This window comes from Trichomycterus rosablanca, chromosome 2, assembly GCF_030014385.1.
Source record: "Trichomycterus rosablanca isolate fTriRos1 chromosome 2, fTriRos1.hap1, whole genome shotgun sequence".
Lineage (NCBI taxonomy): Eukaryota > Metazoa > Chordata > Actinopteri > Siluriformes > Trichomycteridae > Trichomycterus > Trichomycterus rosablanca.
The window spans coordinates 61,065,904-61,092,842 of NC_085989.1; the positions used below are offsets into that span (position 1 = coordinate 61,065,904).

At 43.7% G+C, this 26,939-nt stretch overlaps 1 protein-coding gene across 1 annotated transcript in view; it reads left to right on the forward strand.

The window, feature by feature from the left end:
* Window positions 1-26,939, forward strand: part of LOC134300118 (NACHT, LRR and PYD domains-containing protein 3-like) — an 82,867-nt gene that overhangs the window by 19,308 nt on the left and 36,620 nt on the right. The window contains exons 7-11 of the mRNA XM_062984780.1: window positions 3,345-3,518; window positions 5,377-5,550; window positions 7,149-7,322; window positions 7,569-7,745; window positions 17,586-17,694. Coding sequence (XP_062840850.1) covers window positions 3,345-3,518; window positions 5,377-5,550; window positions 7,149-7,322; window positions 7,569-7,745; window positions 17,586-17,694 — 808 coding nt within the window. The remainder of the gene's footprint in view (window positions 1-3,344; window positions 3,519-5,376; window positions 5,551-7,148; window positions 7,323-7,568; window positions 7,746-17,585; window positions 17,695-26,939) is intronic.

Below are 26,939 nucleotides of genomic sequence, written 5' to 3' on the forward strand. Positions count from 1 at the left end.
CTTAACAGGAGCAACGTCAGATGTGTGTTTACCTATGCCAACAAAGTGATGCCTATCAGATAGATAAGATTTAAACCAAGTCAAAACTATGCCGGAAAAACCAATGTCAGAGAGCCGGGTTATGAGAATTTCATGGTTAACCGTGTCAAAAGCAGCAGTAAGATCAAGGAGTAAAAGGAGAGAAGCAAAACCTTTGTCAGAGGAAAGAAGAAGGTTGTTGAGTACACACAAGAGTGCAGTCTCTGTGCTATGACGGGCACGAAAACCAGATTGAAAGGTGTCAAAAAGAATGTTAGAATTCATGTTCACGGCTACTTAATATGGAGCTATCTAAATCAGGTTTTTTAATTATGGGGGTAACAACAGAAGTTTTCAGAGCTACCGGAACATAACCAGATTCGAGAGAAAGGTTGACGAGGTGACAAATAGAGGGCAAAAGAGAAGAAATAACTTGCTTGAGAAGAACTGTAGGGGCAGGATCAAGGAGTGAGGTAGTGGTCTTGGAGCCTGTTATAATTCTAGTGACGCAAACAGGATTGACAGATGCAAAAGACGAGAAAGTGAGCAGGGAAGAGGAAGTACCGAAAGAGATTGGAGATGACAGCAGTGATTTACATGTCTGATCATTCAGTATTTCCTGGTAAATGTTGGACACTTTGTCCCTGAAAAAGTTAAGAAATGCATTACATAAATCCGATGATGGAGCCAGGGAGTCTGAGGGGGGTCGCAAAAGTTTATTCACAGTAGTAAAGAGTCGCTTGGGATCCAGGCCTGCCTTTGTAATTGTAGAAGTGTAGTAGGTAGTGCGAGCATTGTTTAAAGCCTCTTTATATCTGACCAGATGATCCAGATAAGCTTGATGGTGAACATATAAGCCTTTTTTCCTATAAAGACGTTCAAGACGCCTACCAGCTGTTTTTAAACCACGAAGTTCTGCAGTAAACCAGGGTGAGGAATGCGAGGAGGGCACAGACCGAGTTATAACTGGAGCAAGGGTGTTAAGGGTATCGGCCATAGACTGATTGTAAACAGAGATGGCCTCATCAATGTCGCGTAGTGAGGTAATAAGAGGTAAACTGGAGGATTCCAGGACAGAGGAGAAAGCTAACGGATCAACAGAGGAGATATTACGGTAAGAGAGAAGGGTCTTAGATGGGGGGTTAGCAGTGTGTAGTGAAATACATGATGTAATAAACAGATGATCGGATATTCCAATATCATGACCTGATGCATTAGTGATAGTTCCCGCTGAGGAGCAGATCAAGTCTAAAATGTGACCATGTTTATGAGTTGAAAAATCCACATGTTGATACAAGTCAAAGCAGTTTAAGAGTGACAAAAAACCAGTAGAACCAGGAGATACAGAGTCAATATGAATATTAAAATCACCAAGGACGACCAATGACTTTGACAGAGAACTGACAGTGGTTAGGACCTCACCAAGTTCAAGTAGGAAATCGGAGATGGAACTGCTAGGAGGACGGTAAACTAACAACACAACAGTTGGACAAGGGCCCATGATCCTGAGAGCCATGTACTCAAAGTGAGCAGTTTCCTGCATCTTACACATAGTTATTTTTATTTTACTGCTAAAAAAGACGGCTAGACCCCCACCACGACCACTCAGCCTAGGTGCACAAAGATATTTAAAGCCAGGTGGGTTGGCCGCATTTAGATGAAAGAAATCGCCTTGTGATTGCCAGGTTTCAGTCAGGAAGAGCAGGTCCAGGTGATGATGTCCGATGAGGTCGTTAAGGAGGACGGCTTTATCAGACATGGAGCGGCAGTTGAACAGGGCCAGGTTTAGCTGACGACATTGAGCAGATGAGGTCTGAACAAAAGTGGGCAAGACCTTGGATCATGGGACCTCACTTAAAACACTAAAGTCCACTCCTCGCTGGAACATCGATGGGTAGCTCCTAGGCCCAGGGGCCACGCCGTAAATCACAGGAATACCCGAGACAGATGACGAATGGTCCCTCGTCCAGCGTAAATGCTCCCGTAAATGATGCCTGTGCTGGGTGGTGTGGTCAGGTACCCTTGCAGGTCGACTGTTCACAATGAAGCGGTCATCAGTGTGGGATGTGACCAAAGGATGTCCACTCCTATGCCTTTCTGTGACTCTTCCAGTCTCTTTGTATCTCTTGCTGTTGTGAATTTTGCCGTTAAGTGTTGTAAATAATGAATCTTTTCTAGATAATTGATCAGGTCAACTCATTTTATAATTAAGAGGTTTATTGAAAAGTTGCAAAGAAATCAGCTTTCCCCAGGCTCTCAGGCTGCAGCGTTCTGAGTCTTCACCCCTAGCGGGAAGTTGAAGCACAGACCCCGTATTGTGCGTTCGATCAGTTTTTATACTTTTGACAAAATGCCCTTTGCTCGTGAAGTGACACATACCTCTGGTCTCTGACTGATCTAATCAATTTTCTGCTGAGCTGTCGTTTTGCCAATTTTTTTTTTGTGTGTGTGTATTCAGCTGAGTGCATCAGTTTCAGAGAGCAGGATGTGCCGACAACAGAGCAGTTTTATGCTCTCACAACCCCCTATATTGTTACAGGGAATTTTATTAAGCACATAAGCTCCTTGTTAGAGAACAGCAAGTTGTGCAGAAAGTACTGAAACATTGAACAGTTGGACATTCAAAAGTTTAGAGAAGGTCACATTAAGTTCACCTGTAAAGGTCAGAGTGCATTTTAGCTTCATCCTGAAATTTCATCTGAAAGCCAAATATCCCGAACTTTTTGAGTAGTGTATGACAAAATTTCCTTTTATTATTTCTTTGAAATAATAAACTGGTGAAGTTTAGTAATAAAGAGAGAAATACATTAATAATAGACGATCTTTGTACATAAAGACTCTCATGTTAGTATGAAGGGGCGCTCAGGTGGTGCAGCAGTAAAGTACACTGGTTTACTTTTGCTGAGATCTGAGGATGTTAGCATGGAGTGAATTTATCTGACCACTTCATACTGGTCAGGACCATGGTGGATCCAGTGCTACTCTAAAACACTTCCATGGAAGTAGGAACACACCCTGGTGTCACACACACACACACACACACACACACACACACACACACACACACACACACACACACACACAGTCACTCATCTATGTTTCAGGATGGAGACAGAAATAAATTTGTCATTTATAATCAGCGGGTAACGTTGTATTAATTCTCAGTCGCTACATGGCTATAGTTAGCACTTGGACTGTGTAGAAATGTGAAGCTCCGCCCCTTTGTAAATCAGTACAGTTGAGCAGTCCTGCTATTGGTTGATTCATCAGTTTAACTGCTTTCACTTTTATCTACAATGTAGTCTGATCTGATTATTTCTCTCCAGGTTTGCTGGTTGTTCTCTAACAGAGGAAAGTTGTGAAGTTCTGTCCTCAGTTCTCAGTTTAAACTCCTCCAGTCTGAAACATCTGAACCTGAATAACAATGAACTGAAGGATTCAGGAGTGAAGCTGCTCTCTGCTGGACTGGAGAATCCACACTGTAAACTGGAGATACTGTGGTAAGATCTTCACTTTCACACTGTAGATACAGAAGATCTTTGTAGACTGAAGACTGATGTTAAGTGCAGTTGGGCAGTAGGTTTCTGTGAGGTGAAACTCGTTCACCTGACTTACTGTTAGAATTAACACACATATTAAACATTATTATCTGATATCTACACTTGATGAATTGGTCGGCCATGTTGGAAAAAGTGTTTACATCACAACTCAGTTTATGTTACATCATCATAAATGTTAAATGTGTCCGACTTCAGCTTCTGACTACACAGGGGGTCATGTGGTGCCTTTTGGTGAAGAATTATCTTTTCCCTTAAGACCCCCCACACCACCTGAAAGCAGGGAGTGTCTTCTTTCATGTGCACACACACACACACACTCTCTCTTTTTAGATGCAATAACTCACACCAGGAGCCACTTAGTATTATGTGGAAAGGAGGAGGACTCAAAAATGCAGATAAAATTAATATTTATTAATGTTAAATCAAAAGACAAAAAACAAAAGACAGAACAGAAAACAGAAAAGTCAAAACAGAGAACAAAAAAACGAATCGTGAGAACCCCGATTGACACTGCTGAACACTGCAGGCAGCTGAAGCTGAAAAAGGAAAATGAAAAAAAACCCCACAAAAGCCGAGACGAGAACCCCGGTCGCCCGAATATAAAGACCCGGAAGACACAAAGCGCGTCTCGCCACTAGACGGGACTGGTTGGCGTTGGGGAGAGCCGACCTGTAATAGATAGAAAAAAGAGAAGCGTAACCCAGCTTCGCCACCCCGGATTTAGCAAACTGCTTAACCTCGAGTTAATACAAAAACCGGTTTAACCAGTAAAATGGCCGTCGCTAGCCACCTGCGGTTGCTACAGGAGAATGCTAGCGGGTAACGTCAAAACAATACCAGCGTGAGGGCTGGACGGAATCGCACCGCACTTTCTCTGTCAGAAGCAAAATCAAGGAACTATTTTACCTCGGCCTTTCAGCCTACACACCCAACCGACCTACAAGCCGCCTGGGGTAACCGTCTAGCCCTGTAAAGTGAGTGGACACCGCTGTCATGCCAGAAACAAAAAACAAATGTGCGATGCCCGCTGCTGCACTGCGCAGGCTTAAATAAGCCAGCTGCAGCTGCAGGTCGTCAGCCTTAATTACAAGGCCACCTATTTGAGGCCTGTGTTTTAGATGTTCTGTAATGCCTGCTTTGCTGGGAACCCCGGGTAAGTTCACCAGCTACTGCAGGCACCCTAATACTTAGAGGAGCTAAATTACCCTCTGAGTGTTTTTGTGTTCAGAGAAAAAAAAGCAGAAAGAAAAACTGAAATGCAGAAATAAGATTAAAATGCAGGGAACCATTGGGAGAACATAAAAAACTCTTCACAGACAAAAATCTAAAATGATAACTGAAGCTAGGAGCTCAGGAGCTGTGTTACAGTGCAGTACTCACTCTACCAGCTGCTCCACCCACCGTCCTGGTATATCTGGAGTTTGAACAGCACTATGAAAACTCCTGTGTGATTATAAAGCAGCTTCCATTGGTTGGTGTTTGGGAGGGTTTTTGGTTTTGAATGTGTAGATGTTTTAGTGGGATTGTTGCTAAATGATCTACCAGCTAACAAAGATCTACTGAAGATTCAGCATTTCAACTCTGAAAGCCTTTAAAATGTGGAATCCACTTTAAGTCTGAAATCACATTTTACACTCATGTTGGAAGGATTACTGATTTAGCATCATCAATTCAGCTGCTTTTACTTTCATCTGCAATGCAGTCTGGGTAATATTATCAGATCTGCTACTTAGATTCCACCTACTGCTGCAGGGTGACGTCTTTCATTTCTCTGATTGATCTGATTATTTCTCTCCAGGTTGTGTCTATGTTCTCTAACAGAGGAAAGTTGTGAAGTTCTGTCCTCAGTTCTCAGTTTAAACTCCTCCAGTCTGAAACATCTGGACCTGAGGTACAATAAACTGAAGGATTCAGGAGTGAAGCTGCTCTCTGCTGGACTGGAGAATCCACACTGTACACTGGAGATACTGGAGTAAGATCTTCACTTTCACACTCTAGATACAGAAGATCTGTTTTACTCTGAAGCATCATTTTATTAAAAGCTAAACATTGGTAGATGGTTTGTTTGTGACTCTTTGGAGTCTTCATACATCATCACATCCTATCATGATTGTTTCTTTACTGTAGCTCACTAACTTACCTGAGATTAGATCCTAAACTTAGCATGTTAGCTCTGATTTAGCATGTTAGCTCTGACTTAGCATGCTAGCTCTGAAAAGCTGGCAGTTTAATGCTCTGAAATTAATTTGTGGAACTAAATTAGGTTCTTCATGAACACAAAGTTTTTTACATCGTGACTCACTGACTCAGTTACATTAACCAGTTGGGTGGGTAGCACTGTCGCCTCACAGCAAGAAGATCCAGGGTTCGATCCCCAGGTGGGGTTTCCTCCGGGTCCTTTCTGTGTGGAGTTTGCATGTTCTCCCTGTGTCTGCGTGGGTTTCCTCCAGGAGCTCCGGTTTCCTCCCACAGTCCAAAAACATGGAAGAGAGGTAAAGTGGAGACACTAAATTGTCCTTAACTGTTTTTGACATTGATCTTGTGAACTGATGAATCTCGTGTAACTAGTTTTTCATCAATGTGTTCATACGTTCACCAGAACGACCGTTCCTGTCATGAAAGTAACCAAAGTGTGTAAAACATGACGTTAAAAATCCTAATAAACAAACACTAACCAGTTCATCCTGGTCGGGGGTGTAGTGGGTAAAAAGAGGCACCAGTTGGAGAGACACCCTGGACAGATGCTGCTTTTAAATGCACGTCGAGCAGAAGGTTTCCCTGAGATCAAACTCGTTTACCTGAATCGGTCGTGTTCATGTGGTTTGTGTGGGAAGATAAAAAAATATGGAGGCTGTCAAGCTTATATATTTATTTTATTATTTGTGTTAATTGTAGATATTTAAAAGTGTTACAGTTAAAATTAACATACAAATTGAACATTATTATTTGATTTCCACCCTTAATGAATTGTTCAGCCATAATGAGTTTACATCAAAATTCAGTGTTCACATCACAATAACTACAAATGATGCAGTACTAGCTGCACCACCGTACCAAACATTAGGAGTGTGGTGGTGATTAGCCTCATTTGTTCTGTTCTCTGTTAACAAGCTAAGCTAAGACTGTAAACAAACAAACAAAAACACTAGAGAAACAGCAGATAATCGAATTCCTCCTCTCCTCTCATGATTAATTAGTTAAGCACCATTAATTAAACTAGAACTGAAATCCCAGCTTCCATTGGTTGGTGTTTGGGAGGGTTTTTGGTTTTGAATGTGTAGATGTTTTAGTGGGATTGTTGCTAAATGATCTACCAGCTAACAAAGATCTACTGAAGATTCAGCATTTCAACTCTGAAAGCCTTTAAAATGTGGAATCCACTTTAAGTCTGAAATCACATTTTACACTCATGTTGGAAGGATTACTGATTCAGCATCATCAATTCAGCTGCTTTCACTTTCATCTGCAATGCAGTCTGGGTAATATTATCAGATCTGCTACTTGGACTCCACCTACTGCTGCAGGGTGACGTCTTTCATTTCTCTGATTGATCTGATTATTTCTCTCCAGGTTGTGTCTATGTGATCTAACAGAGGAAAGTTGTGAAGTTCTGTCCTCAGTTCTCAGTTTAAACTCCTCCAGTCTGAAACATCTGAACCTGAATCAGAATAAACTGAAGGATTCAGGAGTGAAGCTGCTCTCTGCTGGACTGGAGAATCCACACTGTACACTGGAGATACTGTGGTGAGATCTTCACTTTCACACTGTAGATACAGAAGATCATTCCTACAGAAACTGTTGATGATGTGTGGAGGAGTTTGATATTTTACTCGTGTTTCCACACACAATAACACAATAAGTGATAAAACACGTCATCACTTCATGATTAAGATGATTTCTCAGTGATGTTGTCTGGTTGTGGATCTGAATGGAGATGGAGTAGGAGGTGGGAGAAGATGATGATTTTTATTAAATGATTTTCTTCTGCAGGTTAAATTACTGCAGTATTACAGATGAAGGTTTTACTGCTCTGGCTTCAGCTCTGAAATCAAATCCATCATCATGTCTGAGAGAACTGCAACTGAGCCACAATAATCCAGGAGAATCAGGAGTAAAACTGCTCAAAGATCTAGAGGTGGATCCACAACGTAACCTGAAGGAACTACAGTGAGTTACTGTTGATTTATACACACACACACACATGCACACATTACACACACATGTACACATTACACACACATTACACACACATTACACACACTACACACACATTACACACACTACACACACATGCACACATTACACACACATGCACACACATGCACACATTACACACACATGTACACATTACACACACATTACACACACACAACACACACATGCACACATTACACACACATGTACACATTACACACACATTACACACACACAACACACACATGCACACATTACACACACATGTACACATTACACACACATTACACACACTACACACACATTACACACACTACACACACATGCACACATTACACACACATGTACACATTACACACACATTACACACACACAACACACACATGCACACATTACACACACATGTACACATTACACACACATTACACACACTACACACACATTACACACACTACACACACATGCACACATTACACACACATGCACACACATGCACACATTACACACACATGTACACATTACACACACATTACACACACACAACACACACATGCACACATTACACACACATGTACACATTACACACACATTACACACACACAACACACACATGCACACATTACACACACATGTACACATTACACACACATTACACACACTACACACACATTACACACACTACACACACATGCACACATTACACACACATGCACACACATGCACACATTACACACACATGTACACATTACACACACATTACACACACACAACACACACATGCACACATTACACACACATGCACACATTACACACACATGCTCACATTACACACACATTACACACACTACACACACATGTACACATTACACACACATTACACACACACAACACACACATGCACACATTACACACACATGTACACATTACACACACATTACACACACACAACACACACATGCACACATTACACACACATGCACACATTACACACACATGCTCACATTACACACACATTACACACACTACACACACATGTACACATTACACACACATTACACACACACAACACACACATGCACACACAACACACACATGCACACATTACACACACATTACACACACACAACACACACATGCACACATTACACACACATGTACACATTACACACACATTACACACACACAACACACACATGCACACATTACACACACATGTACACATTACACACACATGTACACATTACACACACATTACACACACACAACACACACATGCACACATTACACACACATGTACACACATGCACACATTACACACACATGTACACATTACACACACATTACACACACACATTACACACACATGCACACATTACACACACATGCACACACATGCACACATTACACACACATGTACACATTACACACACATTACACACACACAACACACACATGCACACATTACACACACATGCACACATTACACACACATGCACACATTACACACACATTACACACACACAACACACACATGCACACATTACACACACATGCTCACATTACACACACATGCTCACATTACACACACATGCTCACATTACACACACATGTACACATTACACACACATGTACACATTACACACACATGTACACATTACACACACATGCTCACATTACACACACATGTACACATTACACACACATGTACACATTACACACACATGCACACATTACACACACACGCTCAAATTACACACACATGTACACATTACACACACATGCACACATTACACACACATGCTCACATTACACACACATACTCACATTACACACACATGCTCACATTACACACACATGCTCACATTACACACACATGTACACATTACACACACATGCACACATTACACACACATGCTCACATTACACACACATGTACACATTACACACACATGCTCACATTACACACACATGCTCACATTACACACACATGCTCACATTACACACACATGTACACACAACACACACATGCACACATTACACACACATGCACACATTACACACACATGCACACATTACACACACATTACACACACACAACACACACATGCACACATTACACACACATGCTCACATTACACACACATGTACACATTACACACACATGCTCACATTACACACACATGCTCACATTACACACACATACTCACATTACACACACATGTACACATTACACACACATGTACACATTACACACACATGTACACATTACACACACATACTCACATTACACACACATGCTCACATTACACACACATTACACACACACAACACACACATGCACACATTACACACACATGTACACATTACACACACATGCACACATTACACACACATGCACACATTACACACACATGTACACATTACACACACATGCTCACATTACACACACATGTACACATTACACACACATGTACACATTACACACACATGCTCACATTACACACACATGTACACATTACACACACATGCTCACATTACACACACATGCTCACATTACACACACATGCTCACATTACACACACATGCTCACATTACACACACATGTACACATTACACACACATGTACACATTACACACACATGCTCACATTACACACACATGCTCACATTACACACACATGCACACATTACACACACATGTACACATTACACACACATGTACACATTACACACACATGCTCACATTACACACACATGCTCACATTACACACACATGTACACATCACACACACATGCTCACATTACACACACATGTACACATTACACACACATGTACACATTACACACACATGCACACTTTACACACACATGTACACATTACACACACATGTACACATTACACACACATGCTCACATTACACACACATGTACACATTACACACACATGTACACATTACACACACATGCACACATTACACACACATGCACACATTACACACACATGCTCACATTACACACACATGCTCACATTACACACACATGTACACATTACACACACATGCACACATTACACACACATGCTCACATTACACACACATGCTCACATTACACACACATGCACACATTACACACACATGCACACATTACACACACATGCACACATTACACACACATGCACACATTACACACACATGTACACATTACACACACATGCACACATTACACACACATGTACACATTACACACACATGCTCACATTACACACACATGTACACATTACACACACATGCACACATTACACACACATGCTCACATTACACACACATGCACACATTACACACACATGCACACATTACACACACATGCTCACATTACACACACATGCTCACATTACACACACATGCACACATTACACACACATGCACACTTTACACACACATGTACACATTACACACACCTGTACACATTACACACACATGTACACATTACACACACATGTACACATTACACACACATGCTCACATTACACACACATGCACACATTACACACACATGCACACATTACACACACATGTACACATTACACACACATGCTCACATTACACACACATGTACACATTACACACACATGCACACATTACACACACATGTACACATTACACACACATGCACACATTACACACACATGCACACATTACACACACATGCTCACATTACACACACATGCTCACATTACACACACATGCACACATTACACACACATGTACACATTACACACACATTCTCACATTACACACACATGTACACATTACACACACATGCTCACATTACACACACATGCTCACATTACACACACATGTACACATTACACACACATGCTCACATTACACACACATGTACACATTACACACACATGCTCACATTACACACACATACTCACATTACACACACATGCTCACATTACACACACATGTACACATTACACACACATGCTCACATTACACACACATGTACACATTACACACACATGTACACATTACACACACATGCACACATTACACACACATGCACACATTACACACACATGCTCACATTACACACACACGCACACATTACACACACATGCTCACATTACACACACATGTACACATTACACACACATGTACACATTACACACACATGCACACATTACACACACATGTTATGTGGGAGAAAGGAGGACTCAAATGCAGATTTAAAAAAAATATATATATTTTATTTTTTAAACACCAAAAACAAACACAAATTAAAAGAAACCAAAAACGACTCGGGAGAACCCCGACTGATGCCGCTGGGCGCCGCAGGCAACAAAACTGAAAAACTAAAGAAATAGAAAGAATAACAAACACTGGGACGCGAACCCCAGTTGTCTAGGTGCGAGCCGGTCTCGTTCACCGCTGCACTACGCAGGCGTAAGTGATACTTAGAAATACGGCGCTAAAACGGGGTCGAGGGAATCACGGGATCAGGCTCGGTCTCCAGTCTGGTTGGTTCCCACTGTCTAGACAGGGCATTTGGTTTACCATTCTTGTATCCCGGTTTATATGACAGTGTAAAATGGAACCTTCCAAAAAATAATAACCATCGAGCCTGACGAGAATTCATCCTTTTCACTTGCTGGATGAACGACAAGTTCTTGTGGTCAGTCCAGACAAGGAGTGGATGTCTAGCTCCCTCGAGCCAGAGTCGCCACTCGTCTAATGCCAACTTAATAACCAGAAGTTCCCTGTCTCCAACCGGGTAATTTCGCTCAGCTGGAGTCAGGTAGTGCGAAAAGAAAGAACAAGGATGCAACTTCTTTTCTGGCCCCACTCTCTGGGACAAAACAGCCCCAACTCCAACCTCAGAGGCATCAACCTTGACCACGAAGGGTTCCTCTGGGTCGGGTAACTGCAAGACAGGAGCAGTTTTTAAGAGAGCTTTGAGCCGGTCAAAGGCTTGTTGGGCCTGCACCGTCCACTTGAAAGGACCCTTACCAGTAAGGGCTGTCAACGGAGCAGCGACTGTGCTAAAGTTCTGAATAAATCGCCTAAAAAAGTTAGCAAAGCCCAAAAACCTTTGCATTTGGCGAACAGAACTTGGAGTTGGCCAATTCTTCACCGATTCAACTTTAGCCAGGTCCATGCGAAGGGCGCCCTGAGACACGATGAACCCCAGGAACGAAACCGTGGGGGAGTGAAAGACGGACTTCTCCAGCTTGACGAAAAGATGGTGATCGAGCAGAAGCTGGAGGACTCGTTGGACATGCCCTATATGTTCGTCGATGGATCGGCTAAAAATAAGGATATCATCTAAATAAACATAGACAAACTTATCAAGAGTCTCCCGTAGGACCTCATTGATGAAACGCTGGAAGACTGCGGGGGCATTCATTAACCCAAAGGGCATCACCAGATATTCATGGTAGCCAGTGGGCGTAATGACGCAGTCTTCCACTCATCCCCATGCCTGATCCGGATCAGATTGTACACGCTGCGTAAATCGAGCTTTGTAAACACTGATGCTCACTGAAGGGCTTCAAAAGCCGTGGCCGGCAGCGGGTACCGATCCTTGATCGTAATGGCATTCAGACCGCGATAATCGACACGGGCGCAAACTACCGTCCTTCTCACCAACAAAAAAGAACCCCGCCCCGGCCGGGGAGGAAGAAGGACGGATGAACCCTTGTTTAAGTGCCTCGCACACATACTCCTCCATGGCCACCTTCTCCGGACCAGAGAGCGAGAAAAGGCGCACTCTAGGAGGGGTAGTGCCAGGCAACAAGTTGATGGCGCAGTCGAATGGTCTGTGGGGGGGCAAGTTCTGCGCCCTGGACTTGCTAAAAACCTCCCGTAGGTCATGGTACACAGGAGGAACTGTGGCCAAATCCAGGGTCTCCATCTTAGGTTCAGACAAATTGAGAGTCGTCCCGGCCTGCAACAAGCATGAATCTCGACACCGCGTTCCCCAAATGAAGACTGATCCAGAGGCCCAGTCGATCTGGGGTTTGTGTCTTTGCAACCACGAATACCCCAAAACCACCTGGAGGTGAGGAACGTGAGTCACTAGGAAGGTGATCCGTTCCTCGTGGTTTTGCAGACGTAACGTGAGAGGTTTCGTCTGTTGGGTAATCGGGCTGCCTGCTACAGCTCGGCCATCCACAGCATGGACCGAGACCGGTATTATTAGCGGTTGGACCTCTATCCCCAGCCTGCGTACCAAGTTGATATCAATAAAATTCTCCACCGCGCCTGAATCAACACAAACCTTTAGGTTTGTGTCTCCTGAACCCCAAGACAACCAGGCCTGTAGAAATAGGCCCTGACCAGGGATGTTAAATCGTCCTTCTCTCGACTCCCTGGCTCGAGAGCGGCCTACTCGTTTAATGGTTGCCTGGGTCGAGGGGACGAACCCGATGCCAACGGAGCGTCAGCCTGTGTTGACCCCAATTGCATGAGTTCAGGATCCAGGTCGGGCGGAGGTGGTCTGGGAGGACCCTGCGAACGGGTGAACGGGGGACAGGTACACCGTTCCCACGCTCGCTGACGGAGACGGGTATCAATGGATGTGGCCAGTTTGTAAAAGGCCTTAAGGGTGGTAGGAAGGTCCCTAGTGGCCAGCACGTCCTTAACCTTACCTCCTAAACCATGATGAAAAATGGCCGTAAGGGCCCCCTCATCCCACCCACACTCAGCAGCTAGCGTTCGGAACTCTATGACGTAGTCTGCTACCGAGCGCCCCCCTTGGGTAAGCTCTAGTAGCCGAGGGCTTGCCTCGCGACCCCCTGTAGGATGAAAGAAGGTTTCTTTAAGAGCTTCCTTAACCTTGCCTTCAGAAGAGCATTCGGGGGCATTTTGCTCCCAGAGGGCAGTGGCCCATTCTAAAGCCCTTCCAGTAAGAAGGGAAATAATATATGCAACCTTTGAACGCTTGGTGGGGTACCAAGAGGGTTGCAACTCGAACGCTAGTGAGCATTGAAGGAGAAATCTGCGACAGCTCTTGGCCTCTCCCGAAAACCTTTCGGGAGGAGGAATGGGAGTGTCGCGGATAGCAAACTCTCCAGTGTGGGCGGGAGAGTGGACTGCGGAATTAGAGCTGGGTTCGGTAGTTGGCACCCGCTGGGTCAGCTCCGCCACCCGCTGTGCCAACTGATTAGGAGCCATCTCATGTCTACCCAACGCGACCCCCTGGTGGCGTAACACGTCTGTGACGGGTGGGGAATCTGCTGAGTCCATTTTTTGGTCACACCTTTCTGTTACGTGGGAGAAAGGAGGACTCAAATGCAGATTTAAAAAAATAAATGATTTTATTTTTTAAACAACAAAAACAAATACCAGGCAAATGAAACCAAAAACGACTCGGGAGAACCCCGATCGATGCCGCTGGGCGCCGCAGGCAACAAAACTGAAAAACTAAAGAAATAGAAAGAATAACAAACACTGGGACGCGAACCCCAGTCGCCTAGACATGAGCCGGTCGCGTTCACCGCTGCACTACGCAGGCGTAAGCGATACTTAGATATAAATAAGCCAGCCCACAGCTGCGGGTGATCAGCCCTAATTGGAAGACTTATTATTTCAGGCCTTCGTTTGCTGAGCTCTGTAATGCCTGCTTCGCCGGGAACCCAAGAGACGTTCACCAGCTACCGCAGGCACCCTAATAATAGCATCTTGATCTTTTTATGGGGTCTGGCCAAACAAACCTGGTTTATATGGGCACAGAGCAGTCACCAGTTGTAGTTAATCATTATGACTAAGGATGAATTAGGAGGCACTGCCGCAAATCTAACGACATTTTAGAACGTTCTACAACGCTAAATGAAACCACAATGAAGCCACGAGTTTGCAAGCATATGATTTATTTAATAACATTGATTTTAATACATCTATTAGTAATGGCTGTGTCAGAAACAGTTACCTTCAGAAATAACAGGGCTGTCCCCATACTTTTGGCTGCGATAAGAGCGATGCAAAAGTGTTGTCTTAGAAACAGTTTGTAACATATCCCTAAATGTAATTTCAACTGATGGTGCTCTTGCAGTAATAATACAGTGACACTAGAGGCGCTGAAAAGCACTGTCACTAAAATGAAAGTACAACAGACAATGGAAAATATTAGTAAAGTATTACTTAAGTAGTATTATTAGTAGTGTTATTAGTAGTATAGTTAGTAGTATTATTAGAAGTATACAGTGGGGTCAAAAAGTATTTAGTCAGCAACTGATTGTGCAAGTTCTCCTACTTAGAAAGATGAGAGAGGTCTGTAATTTTCATCATAGCTACACTTCAACTATGAGAGACAAAATGAGAAAAAAAATCCAGGAAATCACATTGTAGGATTTTTAAGGAATTTATTTGTAAATTATGGTGGAAAATAAGTAAAATCTTACAGACCTGTAACTTCTTCTTTAAGAAGCTCTTCTATCCTCCACTCGTTACCTGTATTAGTGGCACCTGTTTGACCTCGTTATCTGTATAAAAAACACCTGTCCACAGCCTCAAACAGTCAGACTCCAAACTCAACCATGGCCAAGACCAAAGAGCTGTCGAAGGACATCAGGAAGAAAATTGTAGACCTGCACCAGGCTGGGAAGAGTGAATCTACAATAGGCAAGCAGGTTGGTGTGAATAAATCAACTGTGGGAGCAATTGTAAGAAAATGGAAGACATACAAGACCATTGATAATCTCCCTTGGGGTCAAGATCTCATCCCGTGGGGTCAAAATGATCATGAGAACGGTGAGCAAAAATCCCAGAACTACACGGAGGGACCTGATGAATGACCTGCAGAGAGCTGGGACCAAAGTAACAAAGGCTACCATCAGTAACACACTACGCCGAGAGGGACTCAAATCCTGCAGTGCCAGGCGTGTCCCCCTGCTTAAGCCAGTACATGTCCAGGCCCGTCTGAAGTTTGCCAGAGAGCATATGGATGATCCAGAAGAGGATTGGGAGAACATCATGTGGTCAGATGAAACCAAAATGGAACTTTTTGGTAAAAACTCAACTCGTCGTGTGTGGAGGAAGAAGAATGCTGAGTTGCACCATACCTACAGTGAAGCATGGGGGTGGAAACATCATGCTTTGGGGCTGTTTTTCTGCAGAGGGGACAGGACGACTGATCCGTGTTAAGGGAAGAATGAACGGGGCCATGTATCGTGAGATTTTAAGCCAAAACCTCCTTCCATCAGTGAGAGCATTGAAGATGGAACGTGGCTGGGTCTTCCAGCATGACAATGATCCCAAACACACCGCTCGGGCAACGAAGGAGTGGCTCCGTAAAAAGCATTTCAAGGTCCTGGAGTGGCCTAGCCAGTCTCCAGACCGCAACCCCATAGAAAATTTGTGGAGGGAGTTGAAAGTCTGTGTTGCCCAGCAACAGCCCCAAAACATCACTGCTCTAGAGGAGATCTGCATGGAGGAATGGGCCAAAGTACCAGCTACAGTGTGTGCAAACCTGGTGAAGACTTACAGGAAACGTTTCACCTCTGTCATTGCCAACAAAGGTTATGTTACAAAGTATTGAGTTGAACTTTTGTTATTGACCAAATACTTATTTTCAACCACAATTTACAAATAAATTGTTTAAAAATCCTACAATGTGATTTCCTAGATTTTTTTTCTCATTTTGTCTCTCATAGTTGAAGTGTACCTATGATGAAAATTACAGACCTCTCTCATCTTTCTAAGTAGGAGAACCTGCACAATCAGTGGCTGACTAAATACTTTTTGACCCCACTGTAGTTAGTAGTATTTTATTGAAATATGTTTAATTGTGTGATATCTGTCTTTATTAGTGAGATCAGAATCGGACATTCCATCAGCGACGCTGAAAAGAACTACGTAAAATCAAGAAAACGAACAGTTCTGAACTGCCTACAGGAGCACAGCATACCATGTACTAAGGTACACAACACCGTTCTGTAACACACATCACTACACACCCTGTACTAAGGTACACAACACCGTTCTGTAACACACATCACTACACACCCTGTACTAAGGTACACAACACCGTTCTGTAACACACATCACTACACACCCTGTACTAAGGTACACAACACCGTTCTGTAACACACATCATCACTACACACCCTGTACTGAGGTACACAACACGGTTCTGTAACACACATCATCACTACACACCCTGTACTGAGGTACACAACACCGTTCTGTAACACACATCATCACTACACACCCTGTACTGAGGTACACAACACTGTTCTGTAACACACATCATCACTACACACCCTGTACTGAGGTACACAACACGGTTCTGTAACACACATCATCACTACACACAATGTACTAAGGTACACAACACCGTTCTGTAACACACAACATCACTATACACCCTGTACTGAGGTACACAACACCGTTCTGTAACACATCACTACACACCCTGTACTGAGGTACACAACACTGTTCTGTAACGCACAACATCACTACACACCCTGTACTGAGGTACACAACACCTTTCTGTAACACATCACTACACACCATGTACTAAGGTACACAACACCGTTCTGTAACACACATCACTACACACCCTGTACTAAGGTACACAACACCGTTCTGTAACACACATCATCACTACACACCCTGTACTGAGGTACACAACACGGTTCTGTAACACACATCATCACTACACACCCTGTACTGAGGTACACAACACCGTTCTGTAACACACATCATCACTACACACCCTGTACTGAGGTACACAACACTGTTCTGTAACACACATCATCACTACACACCCTGTACTGAGGTACACAACACGGTTCTGTAACACACATCATCACTACACACCCTGTACTGAGGTACACAACACCGTTCTGTAACACATCACTACACACCCTGTACTGAGGTACACAACACTGTTCTGTAACGCACAACATCACTACACACCCTGTACTGAGGTACACAACACCTTTCTGTAACACACAACATCACTATACACCCTGTACTGCGCTACACAACACCGTTCTGTAACACATCACTACACACCCTGTACTGAGGTACACAACACCGTTCTGTAACACACAACATCACTACACACCCTGTACTGAGGTACACAACACCGTTCTGTAACACACAACATCACTATACACCCTGTACTGAGGTACACAACACCGTTCTGTAACACATCACTACACACCCTGTACTAAGGTACACAACACCGTTCTGTAACACACATCACTACACACCCTGTACTAAGGTACACAACACCGTTCTGTAACACACATCATCACTACACACCCTGTACTGAGGTACACAACACGGTTCTGTAACACACGTCATCACTACACACAATGTACTAAGGTACACAACACCGTTCTGTAACACACATCATCACTACACACCCTGTACTGAGGTACACAACACTGTTCTGTAACACACATCATCACTACACACCCTGTACTGAGGTACACAACACTGTTCTGTAACACACATCATCACTACACACAATGTACTAAGGTACACAACACCGTTCTGTAACACACAACATCACTATACACCCTGTACTGAGGTACACAACACTGTTCTGTAACACATCACTACACACCCTGTACTGAGGTACACAACACTGTTCTGTAACGCACAACATCACTACACACCCTGTACTGAGGTACACAACACCGTTCTGTAACACACAACATCACTATACACCCTGTACTGAGGTACACAACACCGTTCTGTAACACATCACTACACACCCTGTACTAAGGTACACAACACCGTTCTGTAACACACATCACTACACACCCTGTACTAAGGTACACAACACCGTTCTGTAACACATCACTACACACCCTGTACTAAGGTACACAACACCGTTCTGTAACACACATCACTACACACCCTGTACTAAGGTACACAACACCGTTCTGTAACACACATCATCACTACACACCCTGTACTGAGGTACACAACACGGTTCTGTAACACACATCATCACTACACACAATGTACTAAGGTACACAACACCGTTCTGTAACACACATCATCACTACACACCCTGTACTAAGGTACACAACACCGTTCTGTAACACACATCATCATTACACACCCTGTACTGAGGTACACAACAGCCTTCTGTAACACACATCACTACACACCCTGTACTGAGGTACACAACACCGTTCTGTAACACACAACATCACTATACACCCTGTACTGAGGTACACAACACCGTTCTGTAATACATCACTACACACTCTGTACTGAGGTACACAACACCGTTCTGTAACACATCACTACACACCCTGTACTGAGGTACACAACACTGTTCTGTAACGCACAACATCACTACACACCCTGTACTGAGGTACACAACACTGTTCTGTGATACACATCACTACACACCCTGTACTGGGGTACACAACACCGTTCTGTAACACACAACATCACTACACACCCTGTACTGAGGTAAACAACACCGTTCTGTAACACATCACTACACACCCTGTGCTGAGGTACACGACAATGTTCTGTAACACACATCACTACACACCCTGTACTAAGGTACACAACACGGTTCTGTAACACACAACATCACTACACACCCTGTACTGAGGTACACAACACGGTTCTGTAACACAAAACATAACTACACACCCTGTACTGAGGTACACAACAGTTCTGTAACACATCACTACACACCCTGGATTGAGGTACACAACAGTTCTGTAACACACATCACCACACACCCTGTACTGAGGTACACAACACCTTTCTGTAACACACATCACTACACACCCTGTACTAAGGTACACAACACCGTTCTGTAACACACATCATCACTACACACCCTGTACTGAGGTACACAACACGGTTCTGTAACACACATCATCACTACACACCCTGTACTGAGGTACACAACACCGTTCTGTAACACACATCATCACTACACACCCTGTACTGAGGTACACAACACTGTTCTGTAACACACATCATCACTACACACCCTGTACTGAGGTACACAACACGGTTCTGTAACACACATCATCACTACACACAATGTACTATGGTACACAACACCGTTCTGTAACACACATCATCACTACACACCCTGTACTAAGGTACACAACACCGTTCTTTAACACACATCATCATTACACACCCTGTACTGAGGTACACAACACCATTCTGTAACACACATCACTACACACCCTGTACTGAGGTACACAACACCGTTCTGTAACACACATCACTACACACCCTGTACTGAGGTACACAACACTGTTCTGTAACGCACAACATCACCACACACCCTGTACTGAGGTACACAACACTGTTTTGTAATTCACATCACTACACACCCTGTACTGGGGTACACAACACCGTTCTGTAACACACAACATCACTACACACCCTGTACTGAGGTACACAACACCGTTCTGTAACACATCACTATACACCCTGTGCTGAGGTACACAACACCGTTCTGTAACACACAACATCACTATACACCCTGTACTGAGGTACACAACACCGTTCTGTAACACACAACATCACTATACACCCTGTACTGAGGTACACAACACCGTTCTGTAACACATCACTACACACCCTGTACTAAGGTACACAACACCGTTCTGTAACACACATCACTACACACCCTGTACTAAGGTACACAACACCATTCTGTAACACATCACTACACACCCTGTACTAAGGTACACAACACCGTTCTGTAACACACATCACTACACACCCTGTACTAAGGTACACAACACCGTTCTGTAACACACATCATCACTACACACCCTGTACTGAGGTACACAACACGGTTCTGTAACACACATCATCACTACACACAATGTACTAAGGTACACAACACCTTTCTGTAACACACATCATCACTACACACCCTGTACTAAGGTACACAACACCGTTCTGTAACACACATCATCATTACACACCCTGTACTGAGGTACACAACAGCCTTCTGTAACACACATCACTACACACCCTGTACTGAGGTACACAACACCGTTCTGTAACACACAACATCACTATACACCCTGTACTGAGGTACACAACACCGTTCTGTAATACATCACTACACACTCTGTACTGAGGTACACAACACCGTTCTGTAACACATCACTACACACCCTGTACTGAGGTACACAACACTGTTCTGTAACGCACAACATCACTACACACCCTGTACTGAGGTACACAACACTGTTCTGTGATACACATCACTACACACCCTGTACTGGGGTACACAACACCGTTCTGTAACACACAACATCACTACACACCCTGTACTGAGGTAAACAACACCGTTCTGTAACACATCACTACACACCCTGTGCTGAGGTACACGACAATGTTCTGTAACACACATCACTACACACCCTGTACTAAGGTACACAACACGGTTCTGTAACACACAACATCACTACACACCCTGTACTGAGGTACACAACACGGTTCTGTAACACACAACATAACTACACACCCTGTACTGAGGTACACAACAGTTCTGTAACACATCACTACACACCCTGGATTGAGGTACACAACAGTTCTGTAACACACATCAACACACCCTGTACTGAGGTACACAACACCTTTCTGTAACACACATCACTACACACCCTGTACTAAGGTACACAACACCGTTCTGTAACACACATCATCACTACACACCCTGTACTGAGGTACACAACACGGTTCTGTAACACACATCATCACTACACACCCTGTACTGAGGTACACAACACCGTTCTGTAACACACATCATCACTACACACCCTGTACTGAGGTACACAACACTGTTCTGTAACACACATCATCACTACACACCCTGTACTGAGGTACACAACACGGTTCTGTAACACACATCATCACTACACACAATGTACTAAGGTACACAACACCGTTCTGTAACACACATCATCACTACACACCCTGTACTAAGGTACACAACACCGTTCTGTAACACACAACATCACTACACACCCTGTACTGAGGTACACAACACCGTTCTTTAACACACATCATCATTACACACCCTGTACTGAGGTACACAACACCGTTCTGTAACACACATCACTACACACCCTGTACTGAGGTACACAACACCGTTCTGTAACACACATCACTACACACCCTGTACTGAGGTACACAACACTGTTCTGTAACGCACAACATCACCACACACCCTGTACTGAGGTACACAACACTGTTTTGTAATTCACATCACTACACACCCTGTACTGGGGTACACAACACCGTTCTGTAACACACAACATCACTACACACCCTGTACTGAGGTACACAACACCGTTCTGTAACACATCACTATACACCCTGTACTGAGGTACACAACACCGTTCTGTAACACACAACATCACTATACACCCTGTACTGAGGTACACAACACCGTTCTGTAATACATCACTACACACTCTGTACTGAGGTACACAACACCGTTCTGTAACACATCACTACACACCCTGTACTGAGGTACACAACACTGTTCTGTAACGCACAACATCACTACACACCCTGTACTGAGGTACACAACACTGTTCTGTGATACACATCACTACACACCCTGTACTGGGGTACACAACACCGTTCTGTAACACACAACATCACTACACACCCTGTACTGAGGTAAACAACACCGTTCTGTAACACATCACTACACACCCTGTGCTGAGGTACACGACAATGTTCTGTAACACACATCACTACACACCCTGTACTAAGGTACACAACACGGTTCTGTAACACACAACATCACTACACACCCTGTACTGAGGTACACAACACGGTTCTGTAACACACAACATAACTACACACCCTGTACTGAGGTACACAACAGTTCTGTAACACATCACTACACACCCTGGATTGAGGTACACAACAGTTCTGTAACACACATCACCACACACCCTGTACTGAGGTACACAACACCTTTCTGTAACACACATCACTACACACCCTGTACTAAGGTACACAACACCGTTCTGTAACACACATCATCACTACACACCCTGTACTGAGGTACACAACACGGTTCTGTAACACACATCATCACTACACACCCTGTACTGAGGTACACAACACCGTTCTGTAACACACATCATCACTACACACCCTGTACTGAGGTACACAACACTGTTCTGTAACACACATCATCACTACACACCCTGTACTGAGGTACACAACACTGTTCTGTAACACACATCACTACACACCCTGTACTAAGGTACACAACACCGTTCTGTAACACACATCATCACTACACACCCTGTACTGAGGTACACAACACGGTTCTGTAACACACATCATCACTACACACCCTGTACTGAGGTACACAACACCGTTCTGTAACACACATCATCACTACACACCCTGTACTGAGGTACACAACACTGTTCTGTAACACACATCATCACTACACACCCTGTACTGAGGTACACAACACTGTTCTGTAACACACATCATCACTATACACCCTGTACTGAGGTACACAACACCGTTCTGTAACACACATCATCACTACACACTCTGTACTGAGGTACACAACACGGTTCTGTAACACACATCATCACTACACACAATGTACTAAGGTACACAACACCGTTCTGTAACACACAACATCACTATACACCCTGTACTGAGGTACACAACACCGTTCTGTAACACATCACTACACACCCTGTACTGAGGTACACAACACTGTTCTGTAACGCACAACATCACTACACACCCTGTACTGAGGTACACAACACCTTTCTGTAACACATCACTACACACCATGTACTGAGGTACACAACACCGTTCTGTAACACACATCACTACACACCCTGTACTAAGGTACACAACACCGTTCTGTAACACACATCATCACTACACACCCTGTACTGAGGTACACAACACGGTTCTGTAACACACATCATCACTACACACCCTGTACTGAGGTACACAACACCGTTCTGTAACACACATCATCACTACACACCCTGTACTGAGGTACACAACACTGTTCTGTAACACACATCATCACTACACACCCTGTACTGAGGTACACAACACGGTTCTGTAACACACATCATCACTACACACCCTGTACTGAGGTACACAACACCGTTCTGTAACACATCACTACACACCCTGTACTGAGGTACACAACACTGTTCTGTAACGCACAACATCACTACACACCCTGTACTGAGGTACACAACACCTTTCTGTAACACACAACATCACTATACACCCTGTACTGCGCTACACAACACCGTTCTGTAACACATCACTACACACCCTGTACTGAGGTACACAACACCGTTCTGTAACACACAACATCACTACACACCCTGTACTGAGGTACACAACACCGTTCTGTAACACACAACATCACTATACACCCTGTACTGAGGTACACAACACCGTTCTGTAACACATCACTACACACCCTGTACTAAGGTACACAACACCGTTCTGTAACACACATCACTACACACCCTGTACTAAGGTACACAACACCGTTCTGTAACACACATCATCACTACACACCCTGTACTGAGGTACACAACACGGTTCTGTAACACACGTCATCACTACACACAATGTACTAAGGTACACAACACCGTTCTGTAACACACATCATCACTACACACCCTGTACTGAGGTACACAACACTGTTCTGTAACACACATCATCACTACACACCCTGTACTGAGGTACACAACACTGTTCTGTAACACACATCATCACTACACACAATGTACTAAGGTACACAACACCGTTCTGTAACACACAACATCACTATACACCCTGTACTGAGGTACACAACACTGTTCTGTAACACATCACTACACACCCTGTACTGAGGTACACAACACTGTTCTGTAACGCACAACATCACTACACACCCTGTACTGAGGTACACAACACCGTTCTGTAACACACAACATCACTATACACCCTGTACTGAGGTACACAACACCGTTCTGTAACACATCACTACACACCCTGTACTAAGGTACACAACACCGTTCTGTAACACACATCACTACACACCCTGTACTAAGGTACACAACACCGTTCTGTAACACATCACTACACACCCTGTACTAAGGTACACAACACCGTTCTGTAACACACATCACTACACACCCTGTACTAAGGTACACAACACCGTTCTGTAACACACATCATCACTACACACCCTGTACTGAGGTACACAACACCGTTCTGTAACACACATCATCACTACACACAATGTACTAAGGTACACAACACCGTTCTGTAACACACATCATCACTACACACCCTGTACTAAGGTACACAACACCGTTCTGTAACACACATCATCATTACACACCCTGTACTGAGGTACACAACAGCCTTCTGTAACACACATCATCACTACACACCCTGTACTAAGGTACACAACACCGTTCTGTAACACACATCATCATTACACACCCTGTACTGAGGTACACAACAGCCTTCTGTAACACACATCACTACACACCCTGTACTGAGGTACACAACACCGTTCTGTAACACACAACATCACTATACACCCTGTACTGAGGTACACAACACCGTTCTGTAATACATCACTACACACTCTGTACTGAGGTACACAACACCGTTCTGTAACACATCACTACACACCCTGTACTGAGGTACACAACACTGTTCTGTAACGCACAACATCACTACACACCCTGTACTGAGGTACACAACACCGTTCTGTAACACACAACATCACTACACACCCTGTACTTTGGTACACAACACCTTTCTGTAACACACAACATAACTACACACCCTGTACTGAGGTACACAATACCGTTCTGTAATACATCACTACACACTCTGTACTGAGGTACACAACACCGTTCTGTAACACACAACATCACTACACACCCTTTACTGAGGTACACAACACGGTTCTGTAACAAACAACATCACTACACACCCTGTACTGAGGTACACAACACCGTTCTGTAACAAACAACGTCACTACACACTCTGTACTGAGGTACACAACACTGTTCTGTAACACACAACATGACTACACACCCTTTACTGATGTACACAACACCGTTTTGTAACAAACAACATCACTACACACCCTGTACTGAGGTACACAACACCGTTCTGTAACA